At 40.0% G+C, this 13283-nt stretch overlaps 1 protein-coding gene across 4 annotated transcripts; it reads right to left on the reverse strand.

Moving 5' to 3' along the window:
* Positions 1-28: 28 nt before the first annotated feature.
* Positions 29-13232, reverse strand: UFSP2 (UFM1 specific peptidase 2). 4 transcript variants are annotated; one of them, XM_065695614.1, is made up of 12 exons: positions 13060-13221; positions 11275-11353; positions 9544-9724; positions 9398-9464; positions 8879-9036; positions 8037-8229; positions 6479-6625; positions 5863-6027; positions 4442-4566; positions 2581-2657; positions 1627-1751; positions 29-285 (listed from the first exon to the last, which is right to left on the reverse strand). In XM_065695614.1, exons 1-12 carry the CDS (start codon positions 13099-13101, stop codon positions 199-201), a joined length of 1446 nt encoding a protein of 481 aa, XP_065551686.1. In that variant the 5' UTR covers positions 13102-13221; the 3' UTR covers positions 29-198. The 4 variants fall into 4 exon arrangements, 3 of the variants coding, with proteins under 3 accessions (XP_065551686.1, XP_065551694.1, XP_065551705.1); XM_065695622.1 differs by lacking the exon at positions 13060-13221 and adding an exon at positions 11993-12158; XM_065695633.1 differs by lacking the exon at positions 13060-13221 and adding an exon at positions 9926-9984 and having other exon boundaries at positions 11275-11354.
* Positions 13233-13283: the final 51 nt, after the last annotated feature.

The following is a 13283-nucleotide window of genomic DNA, read 5'->3' on the forward strand; positions in this document are numbered from 1 at the left end:
ATTTGTAAGAAATACAGTTCACAGCAGATAACTCTTAAATGTTTCATTAAAAAATAAAATTCTTAATTTAATCAGCAACATTTCTGTTTCACCTGGGTTCTGACTGACTGAAAGCATGATTTTGAGTATTAACACAACAGTCATTATCTAGATCAGCCAGTATTCTGTTTTAGCATGTTCCAGCGGAAGAGTTGGATTTCAGATAGTTTTGGGTCGTTGAGGTAGGCAGAGATTGTAATAGGCATCCTTGTTCCAAAATTCGGGGCCCTTCCATCCACACCAGCCCTGTCCAAAAAAAAGCAACATAGTTTTAAAATCTACTACGATCCCATTTTTCTTACCTTCTACTAACAGATCTATTGGTTTTTACTAATTTTAATCTAAGCAGTATGAACTCTCATTTACAGAACGCAATGACATGCCATTTCCAGAAAGTTCTCTACGTGCCTGGAAACACTTTAAGAGAAAAGACCAGTGGTTCTCTCCCCATTCCTCCCTCCTCACCACGGCTTATTTCCTGAAAAAAAAACATCTTCCCTCTCCTCTGTGCCTTCTGCTGCTACAGAGAGAGCAGTGTCATTCTGAAATTCAACATTCCCAGTTTCTGTTCCTCTGGGCTTGAATCCTTGCTGCCTTTGGTAATAGTTGGTATCTCAGAGCCAAACAGAGCTCTAAGTATCAGAAGGTGTGCTGTTGATCCTGATCTGTCAGAAAAACAGTCCAACAAAGCTCTGAAGTTTACTGAGTAACACATAATTATATGAGCTGTTCTTGAAGAGCAGAGCTACAGAGTCCAACTGAGCTCCTCCACTGCCACTTTTGAAGAGGAAAAGGGGTTCTACAGGTGTTTTATCCCGTTGGAGCATTCTGGAACACCCTGTAGCTGGTTCTACATGTCATTTGGAAATTGTTTCTTCCTGTGTTCATTTGAAGCTTTGATCATTATAGGAAAATGTTTCTTCAACAGCTTTTCTAGTTGGGCCAAACACAAGGATATCAAATCAAGATAGGAAATAAAAGTTGCTATTTGCAACTTAATACGAAGAACAGAAAAGAAATTGCTTACTTAACACCTATAGGATGATTTAGGCATGTTCGCAGTTTATGTTTCAGACTCTTTACTGTTATGTGCTGTCATCCTTTTAAGGAGCTTTAAATATGGAAATAATGTTGCATACTTTTTAGTTCTTCAGTTTTCCTGCATTTTTGAAACAGCTCAGTACTTGCCCTTTAGAATTAGCTCAAGGCCTGATCTGAGAGTGCCTCGTGCTGGCACTTAAAAAAAGAGTTATCTTCTTTGCTTCAGTAACAGCATTTTGCAGGCTGCAAATTCTTCTGTTCCATTCAAAATGCCAAACACGTTTATTGTATGTACTGGGTAAAAGAGGGGATGCTTTCAATCAGAGAAAACATCTCTTTGCACTATAAAACCTTTATGTAGTTGCTGACCCTGGATATCTTCCTGAAGACACCAAATTTCAGAAACTAACAGTAAGTACCATATGTGCAGGTTAACTGGAAATAGTAAGGAATGGAGAAGCCACAGAATGGCCAATTTGTATTTGGTTGTACATTACTCGTTTAATGCCAAAATGTGTGTTTACATACACGTGCATCGAGCCTCACCTTTTCCAAAATGACATGCAGATCTTCTCCTCCAGTGTAATGTGGGTCTAGGATCAAATACTTGATGTGCCCTGTAATCTCATTCCAAGCCACTCCTAATATTGTGTGAGCCAAAACACCTCCACCTAGAACAGTAGGAACACAAACTGGTAGAAGCTTTTCACTGACACTGGCTATATGTGCAAGCCCATGGTAAAAGTATGTCAACACTTTCTATTAATTAACAGATTAGTTTGGTTATCAAAATGATTGTGAAGCTGTCCTACGTAAGATTCTTCACATTATTAACCAACATTTCTTTACAACAACTAGGGAAGATTTCATACCAAACTTTGGACTTCTGGCACATCTAATTTGAGAGGTCCCCATCTGACACCATCCTTATGGAGTGCCCGGTACAGATTAGGAAAGCTTAAAATTGTAATTTATTAAAGCTGAAAGTGCTATTTCAATATTCCTCATTTTCTAAACCATGGCTGCCTTGGAAATAGTTCAGTTAAAGTTACAGCATTCTTAATGAATGGCATTTCTTATGTTGCCAATATTTCAGATTATTAAAACTGGTTTAACAAGAATTTGGCTAAAGCCCTTCTCTTTAAAGCCAGGCAAACACTACTCTTCTGTGATGGAAATTCTGGGGAGCTTCTGCTCCTCTAGAGAGCAGAAGTCAGGTCTTGAGTTCTGACTTCCACAGCAGTTTTTAAGTACACTTCTTAGATTGACTTGTGTTACCAGGTTTAATACAGAGCTTGGTAGAAATACTCAGCGGAAAGGCACCAGCTAGAATAAATTGTACTGCCTTCCAGGCTTCCCTGGGAAAAGCATAATTTTTAATTCACCCTGGGTTCTGATTAACTCTTGTACAGTAAACAGAAGGAGTTCTAGTTGAAATGAAATCCAGTTTAGGGAGGCCACACTCTTCTATTGGCAATTCTTTGATAGCCAAGCACTTACCAATCATAACTGGAGTTCCTTCAGTCTTGAAATGGTTAGCAAGCTCTCTTCCCTGCAACGCCAGTTCAGAACCCTGGCTGGGTAAGAACAACAACAGAGACGTCATCCTCACTGGGCTTAATTTGCTCATTATGTTATGCACATTAACTAGGTAAGGTACTGCATGTAAGTAACTGATGAGAAAGTGGCTTAAAGTTTTTCTGTGTAAACATTCTGGGATAATCTGAAAAAGTTTTTTAATGCAACTTACAGATTCTGGTTCAAGATAGTTTTCACTCCAACTGCACAGGCGATTACAGCACTGATACCCAAGCTCAAATAACATTTCTACGCTGACTTACATTTGTTACAATCTCCCTGTTTTGCTTTTCAACTACGGGGACCAGCCACAGACAAAAGGCATCTACATGGAAAAGAAAGGCACACACTCAATACTGAGCTGAAGATATACGTCTGACAGATATTCGTACTCCCCTTGAAACACTGACAGTACTCCCAAAAGTGGTGACAGAAGCGAGGCAAGGGAATTAATACAGATATTTTTCATGTCTTGTCTTTCTATTTCTTCATATAGCAGTTAACCTTTTGAAAACCCCAAGAAAGCCCGCATGTCTGCTTCTCAAATTCCTGGAGAGATTCATTAAATGTAGACAGAATACAAAATGGGAAATAACAGATTCCATACGAGTGCTGTTGGTGCAGCTGTAAAGTCTTATTTCCATGAAGAGTTAGATGTGCTAGCTGGAAATAAGCCCAAGACAAAAATGCTATCCACTGCCAGTGACCAGCTGAAAAAGATGCATGACATTTCTTCTTCTCAGCACGGTAGTGATGTTGGCTTTTCTTAATTTTCTTAATCCTGAAAAACATCGGTGCTCCCTTGTAGCAGGGCTATGAGCAGTTCTACCCAGTTCACAAAGGAATCTATTCTATATTAGGAATAAAAGGAATAAAAACCTTCACCCTGGCGGGGCCTGTCACACCTGCTAGAAATAATAGGTGGATCAGCTGCAAATATAAGCTCTGGAACAAAAACGATTAAAAATTGGCTGTATAAAGCTTTACAAAAAATTGAAGAACTGTTTTCTTACCATTAAGAATCACCATGGTCACATGCTCTTTCAGAATATCCACAGTAGAATTTACTCCAAATAAACATAGCTCATGAGTAGTATTTTGTGCGACTAGAGTTTTATAATATCTAAGTTAGTATTTCATGGCTGTATTTATCACAAAACATTCAGGGATTTGTTATTCTGCTTAGTCCTGCCTAAATGACAAAAATCCAGTAGCTTTACTTCAGACAAATGCTGAACATTATTCTTTTTGTCCCAAACATATTTGTAGGGCTCTTTATTGCATATGAGAGCATCAGATTGTCAGAATGGAAACAAATTCCTTGTTTTATCTGTCACACAAACCCAGAAAAGAGCACACTATTTCGAGGCTGCTCAGCAATTTGCCTCAGTCCTTAACTGATGGGCTAGCTCTATGAACAAAGTCATAATACACTGTCAGTGTGCACTCAGTTCATTGTGACTGCCAGGCTGTGAGCCTGCTTCAAAACCTGTTTGTGGTGCAAAAGAGAAGGCCAAATTCCACATCAGTTTGTGTATCGTTAAGGAATTTATAGTAACTGCAACTTGGAACCCTAAGCCCCCAAGAAATTTAGCAACACCTTCACCTGTAAGCACTTAGCACAACTAAAGTCAGGAATACAGGGTTGATGAACATGGAACTCTTAAAAGATTTATCTCCTTTACTATCCCTGTTTTCCCATATACTGTAACAGTAGTTTGCATTTTAAGGTGCTCAGGTTTTATAATAATTACTGAGTTGTTAAACAGATAGCAGTTCTTACCTGACAAACAAGATTTTTGATGTTATTCCAAAAAGCTGATTCAAAACTAGTTGTACCTCAATGGAACCAATCCACTGCCGTGACCCAACAAATGCTGCAGGCTTGTCTCCAGCATCCACCAATGCCTTTGCAACATCGTGATGAAGAAAAACAAATGTCAACAACATACAGTAGGCAACTCTACCACTCTGTGGGAATGCGTTTTGAACCTAGCTGGTCAAAAGCAGACAAATGGATCTTGGATTAAATTCACTGCTGTTCTGTTTCAGCAACATCACTTGAACCTAAGACAGAATTCCTGTAAGCACAGATCATCACCCCAGGTCCACAGGCAGACCTCAAGCTGGGATGGTGAGCACTGAGCTGTCAAATAAAGGAGTGCATCCTTTGTACTGCAGGAGCACTTCACAGACTGAAGTACCTGGATTCCCATTCAAAGCACTTCAGAAAAGGATCCATAAAATAGTGCTCTGAGGAAGAAGCCACTGAAATACACTGAAGGCTGAGGTTTGTTTTAAACTCTTCTCCATTCTGGGGCTTGTATATTACACACAGCACTTCAGGGGACTTTTCTGCTCAGGATCCAAAGCCTCCTGAAAGGCTACTGCCTTCTTATAGATGCCTAAAAATACTACAGGAGCACATGGAGTTCAGTTGCTTTTAGGTGTGGATTGATAAACATTCAGGAAATGCAGTTTGCAGTTTTAACTTCAGAGCTCACATCCCTGTTAGGTATGATGAGACTTGTTTTATGGATTGAATCAACCTTTGCTGAAAACATGCAGTAAATAAATACAAAGAACTACTATTAGAAGACTGAAGATAACTGCAGTGTTTCTTGCTAGGCATGCAGTATTAGCTAGCCAAGCCTACAGCTTTTCTTCAGTGTTGTTAACGGAAATGAACGTATTCAGGTATGCATACAAATTCACAATAGAAAAAGAAGTGGAGAGTTCAAAAAAACAAAGAAAACCCCACTACTCTCAAAGTTGCAAAAGGAGGCACTAAATCAATACATAGCATCTGGAGACTAACCCAGATGTCACTGAATACAAAAGGCAGTTTTAAAATGGATTTTAGTATAACACATTGGGTTGTTTTCTTTCATTTGGTGAAAACAGTGAGCTCCTGATCTCAGCTTCTAACAGAACATTAGTCCAAGGAAATATTTAGAAGCCTGTTTTAATGAGTCTTATTTGTACAGATGTTACCCAACACCGATAAACATTTGGAGACAGAACTCCTGTAATAAAACTATATAAATAATAATTCAGAACTATTATAGTTCAATTTGAGAAATTAAAAATGCCACACAAATCCAAAAGCTAAAATACATGAATTGATGAATTTTAAAAATAACCTATACAAACTTTTCTAGATGAATATGCACAAAATAACTAACAACCTTAAATGTCCTGTACCTGTTGAATCTCCTTGTGTGTTGGTATAGGTGCATCAATGTAACCTTGGTGCTTGAACCAAGAACAGACTGTCTGCAAAGACCGATAGGCACAGCCCCAACCACTGTCATCAATCCGATCCTGCATATAGTGGTGGTAACTATAGACACCATGTACTAAATAGACCTGTACAGAAAGAGATAATACAAATGAATATGATCACACTTGCATCAATTTCAGAGAAGGCACATCAGTTGTCACTTGAACTGTAAAAGTCTTCAGTTTGGGACTGAAAATCTTTGGAAGAATCGAAGGATTGTTATTCACACATGATTACTCCTCCTGTCTTTGCTTCCTAAACATTTCCAATCAGTTTCAGTTTCTTGTCCTCATTCCGAGAAACTTCAAAAAAACATGGTAAAAATGTGTAAATCCTTTTCCAAGAAAAGGCAGTTCTCTTTGAGACAAATACAGCTAAAGCAATGCCATTTTGTGCAGAGAAACCCTTTTGCTTAAAAGGCCAAGTCAGACAATACTGTATAGATGAGAAAGTGAAGTAACTGAATTACTTCTTATAATAACAATTCTCAAGTAAAATCAAAAGCACTTTCTTACAAGTGTTCCAATTTAAACTTACCATACCAGGCTCCATACCAGGTGAATTAAGATGTAAATGTGGATTTCTGAGATATCCATCTTTATATGATTCATCTGGAAAATGATAAGCATTTGCTCTCTTGAAATAGGGTCTGTCACAAGGCAGGTTGAATAACCCGTGCAATTCCTACATGCGAGTTCAAATAAAGAACAGAATTAAAGTTCTGGATTAAAATAAACATCGTATTGAAAGTAACAACATAGACAAACAATTTTAACAGCATCGTTTAGCAAAATAATGTACTAAAATCTGCTTAATTAGCTATGTATCACGTATGTTTACTACTAGACCTGACCTCTCAAAGGGAGCTCAAGCAGGCTTACCTCCTATCTAGAGGGCGCACTATTTCATGCAGTCCTGTTACACAATGCCTGCTGCTGGAGCCCCACTGAAGATATCATGAGTGACAAGTGTCTTATGAAAGCATGATAAAATACACCATAATAGAAAAGGATTACAGTTTCATCTATCTAGCAGTATAGATACACAATACACACACTGTGAATTACAACTTTAACTAATATTGAAGACATACAAATGCCACATACTGAGACAGACTGAATCTACTTAAACCGTAAGCTATTTTTAAATCTCTTATGCACTGTTTACAACACATCAGCCACATTTAAACAGATATATTGTCTATTTTGCAGAGCTTAAAAGTGATCATCTAGGATAAAGTCTGTAACACAGGTTATGTATTTTGTGCAGATGACCTAGTGCTGAACCCAACTACATTAGCTACAGCAAAGCTCAGCAATCCCAGATAAGAATATAAGAAGACGGAGAGCAGGAAAGACTTAATGTGCCACCAGTGCCTGAGGCCACTGCAAATAAAAGGCACAGATTAGGTTTTATACACCCAGGAAGAAGAAAATAAAAAATCCCCATGGGTTCGATGCCTCTAAGGCAGGAAAAGATCCTTTCCCCATACTTGGTGTGTGTAACTGTGTGACCTGAACTGGTACCTGCTAGGTACACATCTCAATCTGAAAGGACTGCCACATCAAAGCAGTTTTCCACCTCATTCATATTCCTTTTTCTAGATACGCCAATTCAGAAGGGATAAAACAAACAAACAAAAGCTAGCTAAGCCTCATCGGCTGTGACCCTCAAAAAGCAGCCTCCTCTGAAAACAAGAAATAAAAAACCTCCAACGCTAATCGTTTCAGGACATATGGTAAAGCCTGAAAGTAATAACAGACTAGAAGTAATCTGGTATTCTACCATGGAAGTGAAGAAATTCAAAGAACACAGTACCTGAAAGTATAATTCAGATAAAACCTATCTTATAAAGTTTTAAAATTTCTATTGACCCCTTACAAAAATGAGATCTGGTACATTTTATAAAATACTGTAACAAAGCAAGCTTCCCCATTCAGTATACTGCTTCAGCTACAAGGGACTGAAAAACCAGCAGTATCTGTCAGTATGTATTCTACAGTGGCTAAATGAAAAGCTTTACTAGTGCTTCAGTTACAATAATCATCATTAAAAATAAAAAAAACCAGGTTCTGTTAGAACTGGTTGGCTTTACCTTTCTGTAACTCTCCAGCTGATCATCTGAAATACCTGTAGGATAAGAGATTGTTACAAGGTGATTTTTCCCTGGTAACATGAAATGAAATTGTTCTGGTACCACGATTGATGTTCCCTTCACATATTTCATGATACATCTTTCCATGTCAGTTAGTTGCCTGTGAATTGCTTTCACCAGGAGATTCTGTACGCTGCAAGATATAAGGGAGAATGTTTAAAAAGCAGAACAGCAATGGAGGATCATTTTCTCTCACTGTTATCATTGTTATACAATACTTGCATGCATATCTGCACCTGGTCTGATGGACTTATTACTCCCATACTTCCACTCCCACAGAGAGAGACAACCTTTCTGTGCTCTACTGAAAGCTTGTCCACACACAGAAACTACTCCCTACTGATTCAAACCTCCAAAGTGAAGGTGCCCTAGTCTTCTATCAGAAACACAACCATTATGAGCCCTTGCCAAAATCAGTTACGTATATGACTACACAGGGTTTTGTTTGGGGTTGTTTGTTTTTCATTTTGTCCACCCCAGTTAGCATCCCTCAGAGTCAAATCCTCTCGAAAAAAATGCCAGGAAAAAATACAGAGGAAGACTCTTAACATTTCCCATGTTAACCTACCCAGCTGTAGCCCCTAACATAGTACTGAGATTTAACCAGTTAAATTCCTGTCGTGGTTTAAACCCAACCACAAACCTCGTTTAAACCACGACAATTCCATATAAAACATACTAAATACTGCTTTATTAAACTGATAAATGATACAGTTTTACTTCATTATTTCAAGAAAAAGCAGAAATTAATCTGAAAAATTACAGCTTCAGGAAATACTTACTTTCCCCACGTTTCCTCTGGAGAAACAGATACAACAACATCAACTGGTAATGTCATATTTATGTAGTGGTGTTCTTTATTCTCCCGTTCAATGACTGGAGCCAAAGCAGGTAATGAAGACGTCATTTCCAACATAAGGTCTACATTGACTATCTGCTGCTGCAGAGAATAAAGACACAATATTAAGTACGTCTCTAATAAGACATGCACCAAGAAGACAAGAGTAAGACTGTAAGTATTTGGTATCAAACTCACTAATGAAATACTCGGGTCAAAGAAAAAAAGCTATTACTGTTAAATACAAACTTCCACATGCTCATCTACTGTACGTGGGTCTCTGCATTCACACTGAGTCTCAATGACTTTTAAAGTACTCTTTTAAGTCATGTCAATGTCTGTTTTGGACAGAAATGCCTAGGGAGGGCAGACCTGAAAATGTTTAAATGACAGGCTGTCTAAAGTTAGGATTAAGGTTGTTATGATAGGTTGTTTAAATTCATTATTGTGGTGAGACACATACCATATCTTGTGACTTTTTATCCTTTTTTCTGCCAAGCTTTCGTTTGGTCTCATCATCTTGATCAAATCTAAATCATCAACAGAAAGAGAAATTTCTAAAATATGAAATAAATCTATTTAAAAAAGAAGTAATTAAAATATACTCACTGTATATATTTTCTTATCTCCTTACAAGCAGACTCATCAGTCAGCTCTGGAACAGTGTTCATGCCACTGTTAGGCCACACATAGATAGAACTGTGGCAAATTCTTAACACAAGAACATCCGAGGACAGTTTGTTTGCAAGATCACTGAAAACATATCCTAATGCCTTTTTTGTTGATGCCTCTGAAACACAATAAGGATACAATTAGCCTAGAAAATGCCCTCACTTTTATTATGGCTGCTGGGTGTACATCTAAAAAAATTGGTATGCTTTGACTTGGAATAAAAATATCAGCTCTCTTACGATCAGAAAAATGGCTATGGAAACAAAAACTGAGATCAGATTTCATTCAACAGGTCTGTCTCAAACATTCACATTCGTACCTGCCTTGACAAGTGTACTGTTTCTCTCAGATGCTGTCAGATACGAAGAGCTGAATGAACTACAGAAGAATAACATACACCTTAGTCAATTCTCACATCAGTAACTCAACCAAGCCTACAGCTGCAAACAAACTTCTACGTACAAACATCTACATATGGTTGTAATTCTATGGTGATTAGTCTTTTAAGTAAATAAATCCTGGAAAGATTCAATCTGAGTCACATGTTTCTAACTTGGTACTATTCTTCAGATATACAAACAAAACCCATACTAAATCTTTTGAAAGGCAGGACACACGCTCCTGCTGCAGACCAAGTTTTGGCCAATATAAATCTGCATGTGTAAGCCACACAGCTTGCCTTTCAGAGCTTGACAGTGTTAGGAAAATCAAACAAAACTCCAACAAAAGAAAAACTTCAATGCCTTCAACAGAAGTGGTCTGCCATATTTACACACTAACGGGTATGAATACCATGCACTTTGACAACCTGAGTATCACTCTGCTTCACTGTGGTTAAAATTCACGCAGTGTACACAGTCAAATAAATACCCTTCCTCTGAGGATGCAGTTCACAAGAAGTTGCTATGTATCAGGCCAACCTATTCAATACTTCTATTATATGTGATGAACTGATATGAGCCCAAGTTCCTTTTCAAAGTTCACTAACACTGAATTCAGAGTTTCAAGTAAAGACATGTCCTTTTAAAGTGCAGGAATTACATTTGAGCAAGAGACACCTTACTTCTGCTCTCTGCTCTATGATAGCTCAGTGGCCACTGAGAGCCTTGAGCAGATTTTTCTCACGTGAACATCCCGTTACTGCAGAATATGGAACCAGTGGAGCCTCCAGAGCCCCTTGTTACCACATGGAATTGCAGTAGCCAATCCTGCCTAAATTCAGTAGAGTAACTAGTTAGCTTGTTCATCTTCTCTATTTCTCTAGAAAGACTGGACCACAACCGCAAAACTGTATTATTATACAGTTATAACCCTGTTATAACCAAATTCATTGAGTTATTATTCTCTGTTTGCTTAGAATTTCAGGGTCCACTCTGGATTCAAACTGGATCCCAATACCATATCCATAAGTGGGAAAAAATGCACAAATAAAATTACCTGAAAACGGTAATTTTTACTTCAAATTAAAATAAAAAACATATAATGGAAGAAAGACTGCCAGAAAAGTAATGGAGATAAGGAGTAACATTCTTTGTATTTAATCTTTACGGGTTTGGGAAAAAACACAACATCTGGTGAAAAGCCAGGAAAATAAACATCATAATAGTTAATTAATAAAAGGTTATTTATATAAGTGTTAAGAACTCTACTATAGTCTTGTGGACACACCATCAGTAGTTGCTAGCTGAAATGCAAGATCCAAGCCTCCTCTTATTCTGAACAGTATGTCCATAGCTTCTAGAATGACCTAAGGAGAAAAAAGAAACAATGAAAATGAACATTTATTTCAACATGCCTCCTCTCAAGTTACAGCTAGCTGTTACTTTATCAGTGTCTGAACACACAGGTAATTACTGCAGCTGGTCAGGGTGTAAAAGGCCAGTGAATAAACAAGAATGTGAGTGCCACAGCAGCACATATTTGCCAGAGCCAGTACCTCAGTCATGTTGGTACTGCTACAAGCACAGTTCTTAAAACACATTTCCTACCTAAACAAGAAAGTCTTAATTCTATACTTCAATAATTTAGAAATATTTTGGGTAAAATGTCATTGTTTCAATCCAAATGTCATGTTTGCCATCCTCTGAGTCTTCTTCCAGCTCAAGTAAACCAAGGACTGCTTTGAGTATTAGTGCAGAAAGGTAACTGAGCACATCTGTAAGGAAACCACAGCTTCAGGGAGAGGAAAACAAAAGCAGACACACACACACCTCCCCAGAACCCAGGCTAAGTTTCACATCTGACACAAGAGCTGCTGATGCCAGCACAGAAACCACCCAGCTGTTTCTTTCCCCTTCCAAAGTCCTTGCTCTGTGTCCCCACAACTGCCCCTTGCAGACATTTTAACACGAACTCTACCAGAGAACTCCTTCAGATGGAAACCCACCCTTTTGTCCACAGACTTTCTCAGCCAGATCAATTCAAGTTCAACATCCTCCTACAATAACCAGCCATGCCAGTACAGAGCAGATCACAAGGTCCAGAGGGATGTGGGTATTCCTCAATCTAACAGTCCACAAAAAGAAATGTTTCACAGCCTTAAGTGCTCTAAAAAGGCCACCAAATGCCTCTAAGAGTAATTACACTGAGGCCTTCTGGAAAGACTTACTGCCTAACTGTTTGCTTTCAAAGCATGGGAAACTTCCAGATGCGATGCTACGTTATTCATGAAATAAAAGAATCAAAGCACAGGGGTAACGTTCTTCTCATTAGAAGCATTCTAAGCAGAAATACGGAAGAAGATATATGTGCCTGACAAAAACACAAGCATCTACACTTTGAGCTCTGGGTAAAGGATTTTCAGGTTGCCATGATTCTGGAGTACCAAAATTTACTCCAAGAAACAAAAAAAAAGCAAGGTTGTCATGTGCTACATTTTGGTTCCTGAAGTATAACCCTGATCTACTTCAGGTAATACGGTTATCTGCATTTAAAAGGTCTTGGGAGTGTGGGATCCGCAAGTGCCAGCATGTGAAAAAGTCTGACTGATGTAGAAGATGGCTTTTATCTTCGTTATTACAACCGAAGAATAACGTTCTTGAATGAAAAGCAGAGCTCTGCAGGAGTCAAGAGAGGCCACGGCCTTTTGATAGAGGCTCGTTCGTCATGGACGATGGCGTCTTCCAACAGACCCCTGCCGTCAGTCAGACAGCCGGACACCTCCGAGGCCCCGTGGGACGTGGGCAAAGGCTGCTGCGGGGGGGAACGGCACGAAGGGGGCAGCCCGCCTGACACACCTCGAGCCCTGAGCACCCCGCGGTACCCCCGCGGGCGGGAGGCCCGGGCGCCGCCGCGGAGCCCCAACACCGGCCCCCACGGTGTGCGTGCAGGGGAGCGGCAGGGGAATCCGTAGAAGCCACCGGCCCCGCTGCGAGCGCGGCCCGAACCCCCCCCGCCGCGGAGCCCCCACCGCCCCCATGGCAGGGACCGCTCGCGAGGGCGGGGCGCACTCACCACGTCCGGCAGCGCCGCAGCGGGGGCCGCGCCCAGCCGCATCCTGGCCGCGCACGCGCGCTCCCGCCCGGGGGCGGGGCCTAGCGCGCTGAGGAGGTCTGGGGGTACAGTGTGTCTAACCCCCCCCCCGGTAGACTCGGTGGGCTGGAGTCACGTGGTGTCTGCTAACCCGCCTCCGCGGCCCGTGCGCCCGCACTCGGGTGCTGCGCAGTCGCCATCGCCGT

This window comes from Lathamus discolor, chromosome 1 (genome assembly GCF_037157495.1).
Source record: "Lathamus discolor isolate bLatDis1 chromosome 1, bLatDis1.hap1, whole genome shotgun sequence".
NCBI lineage: Eukaryota > Metazoa > Chordata > Aves > Psittaciformes > Psittacidae > Lathamus > Lathamus discolor.

Coding starts and splice junctions, on each gene's coding strand:
- UFSP2 (XM_065695614.1), bottom strand. CDS start 13,101: ATGCGGCTGGGCGCGGCCCCCGCTGCGGCGCTGCCGGACGTG. Junction 9,037..9,397: donor ATAAAAAGTCACAAGATATG/GTATGTGTCTCA, acceptor TATTCTCTGCAG/CAGCAGATAGTCAATGTAGA. Junction 6,626..8,036: donor AGCTGGAGAGTTACAGAAAG/GTAAAGCCAACC, acceptor ACTCGCATGTAG/GAATTGCACGGGTTATTCAA.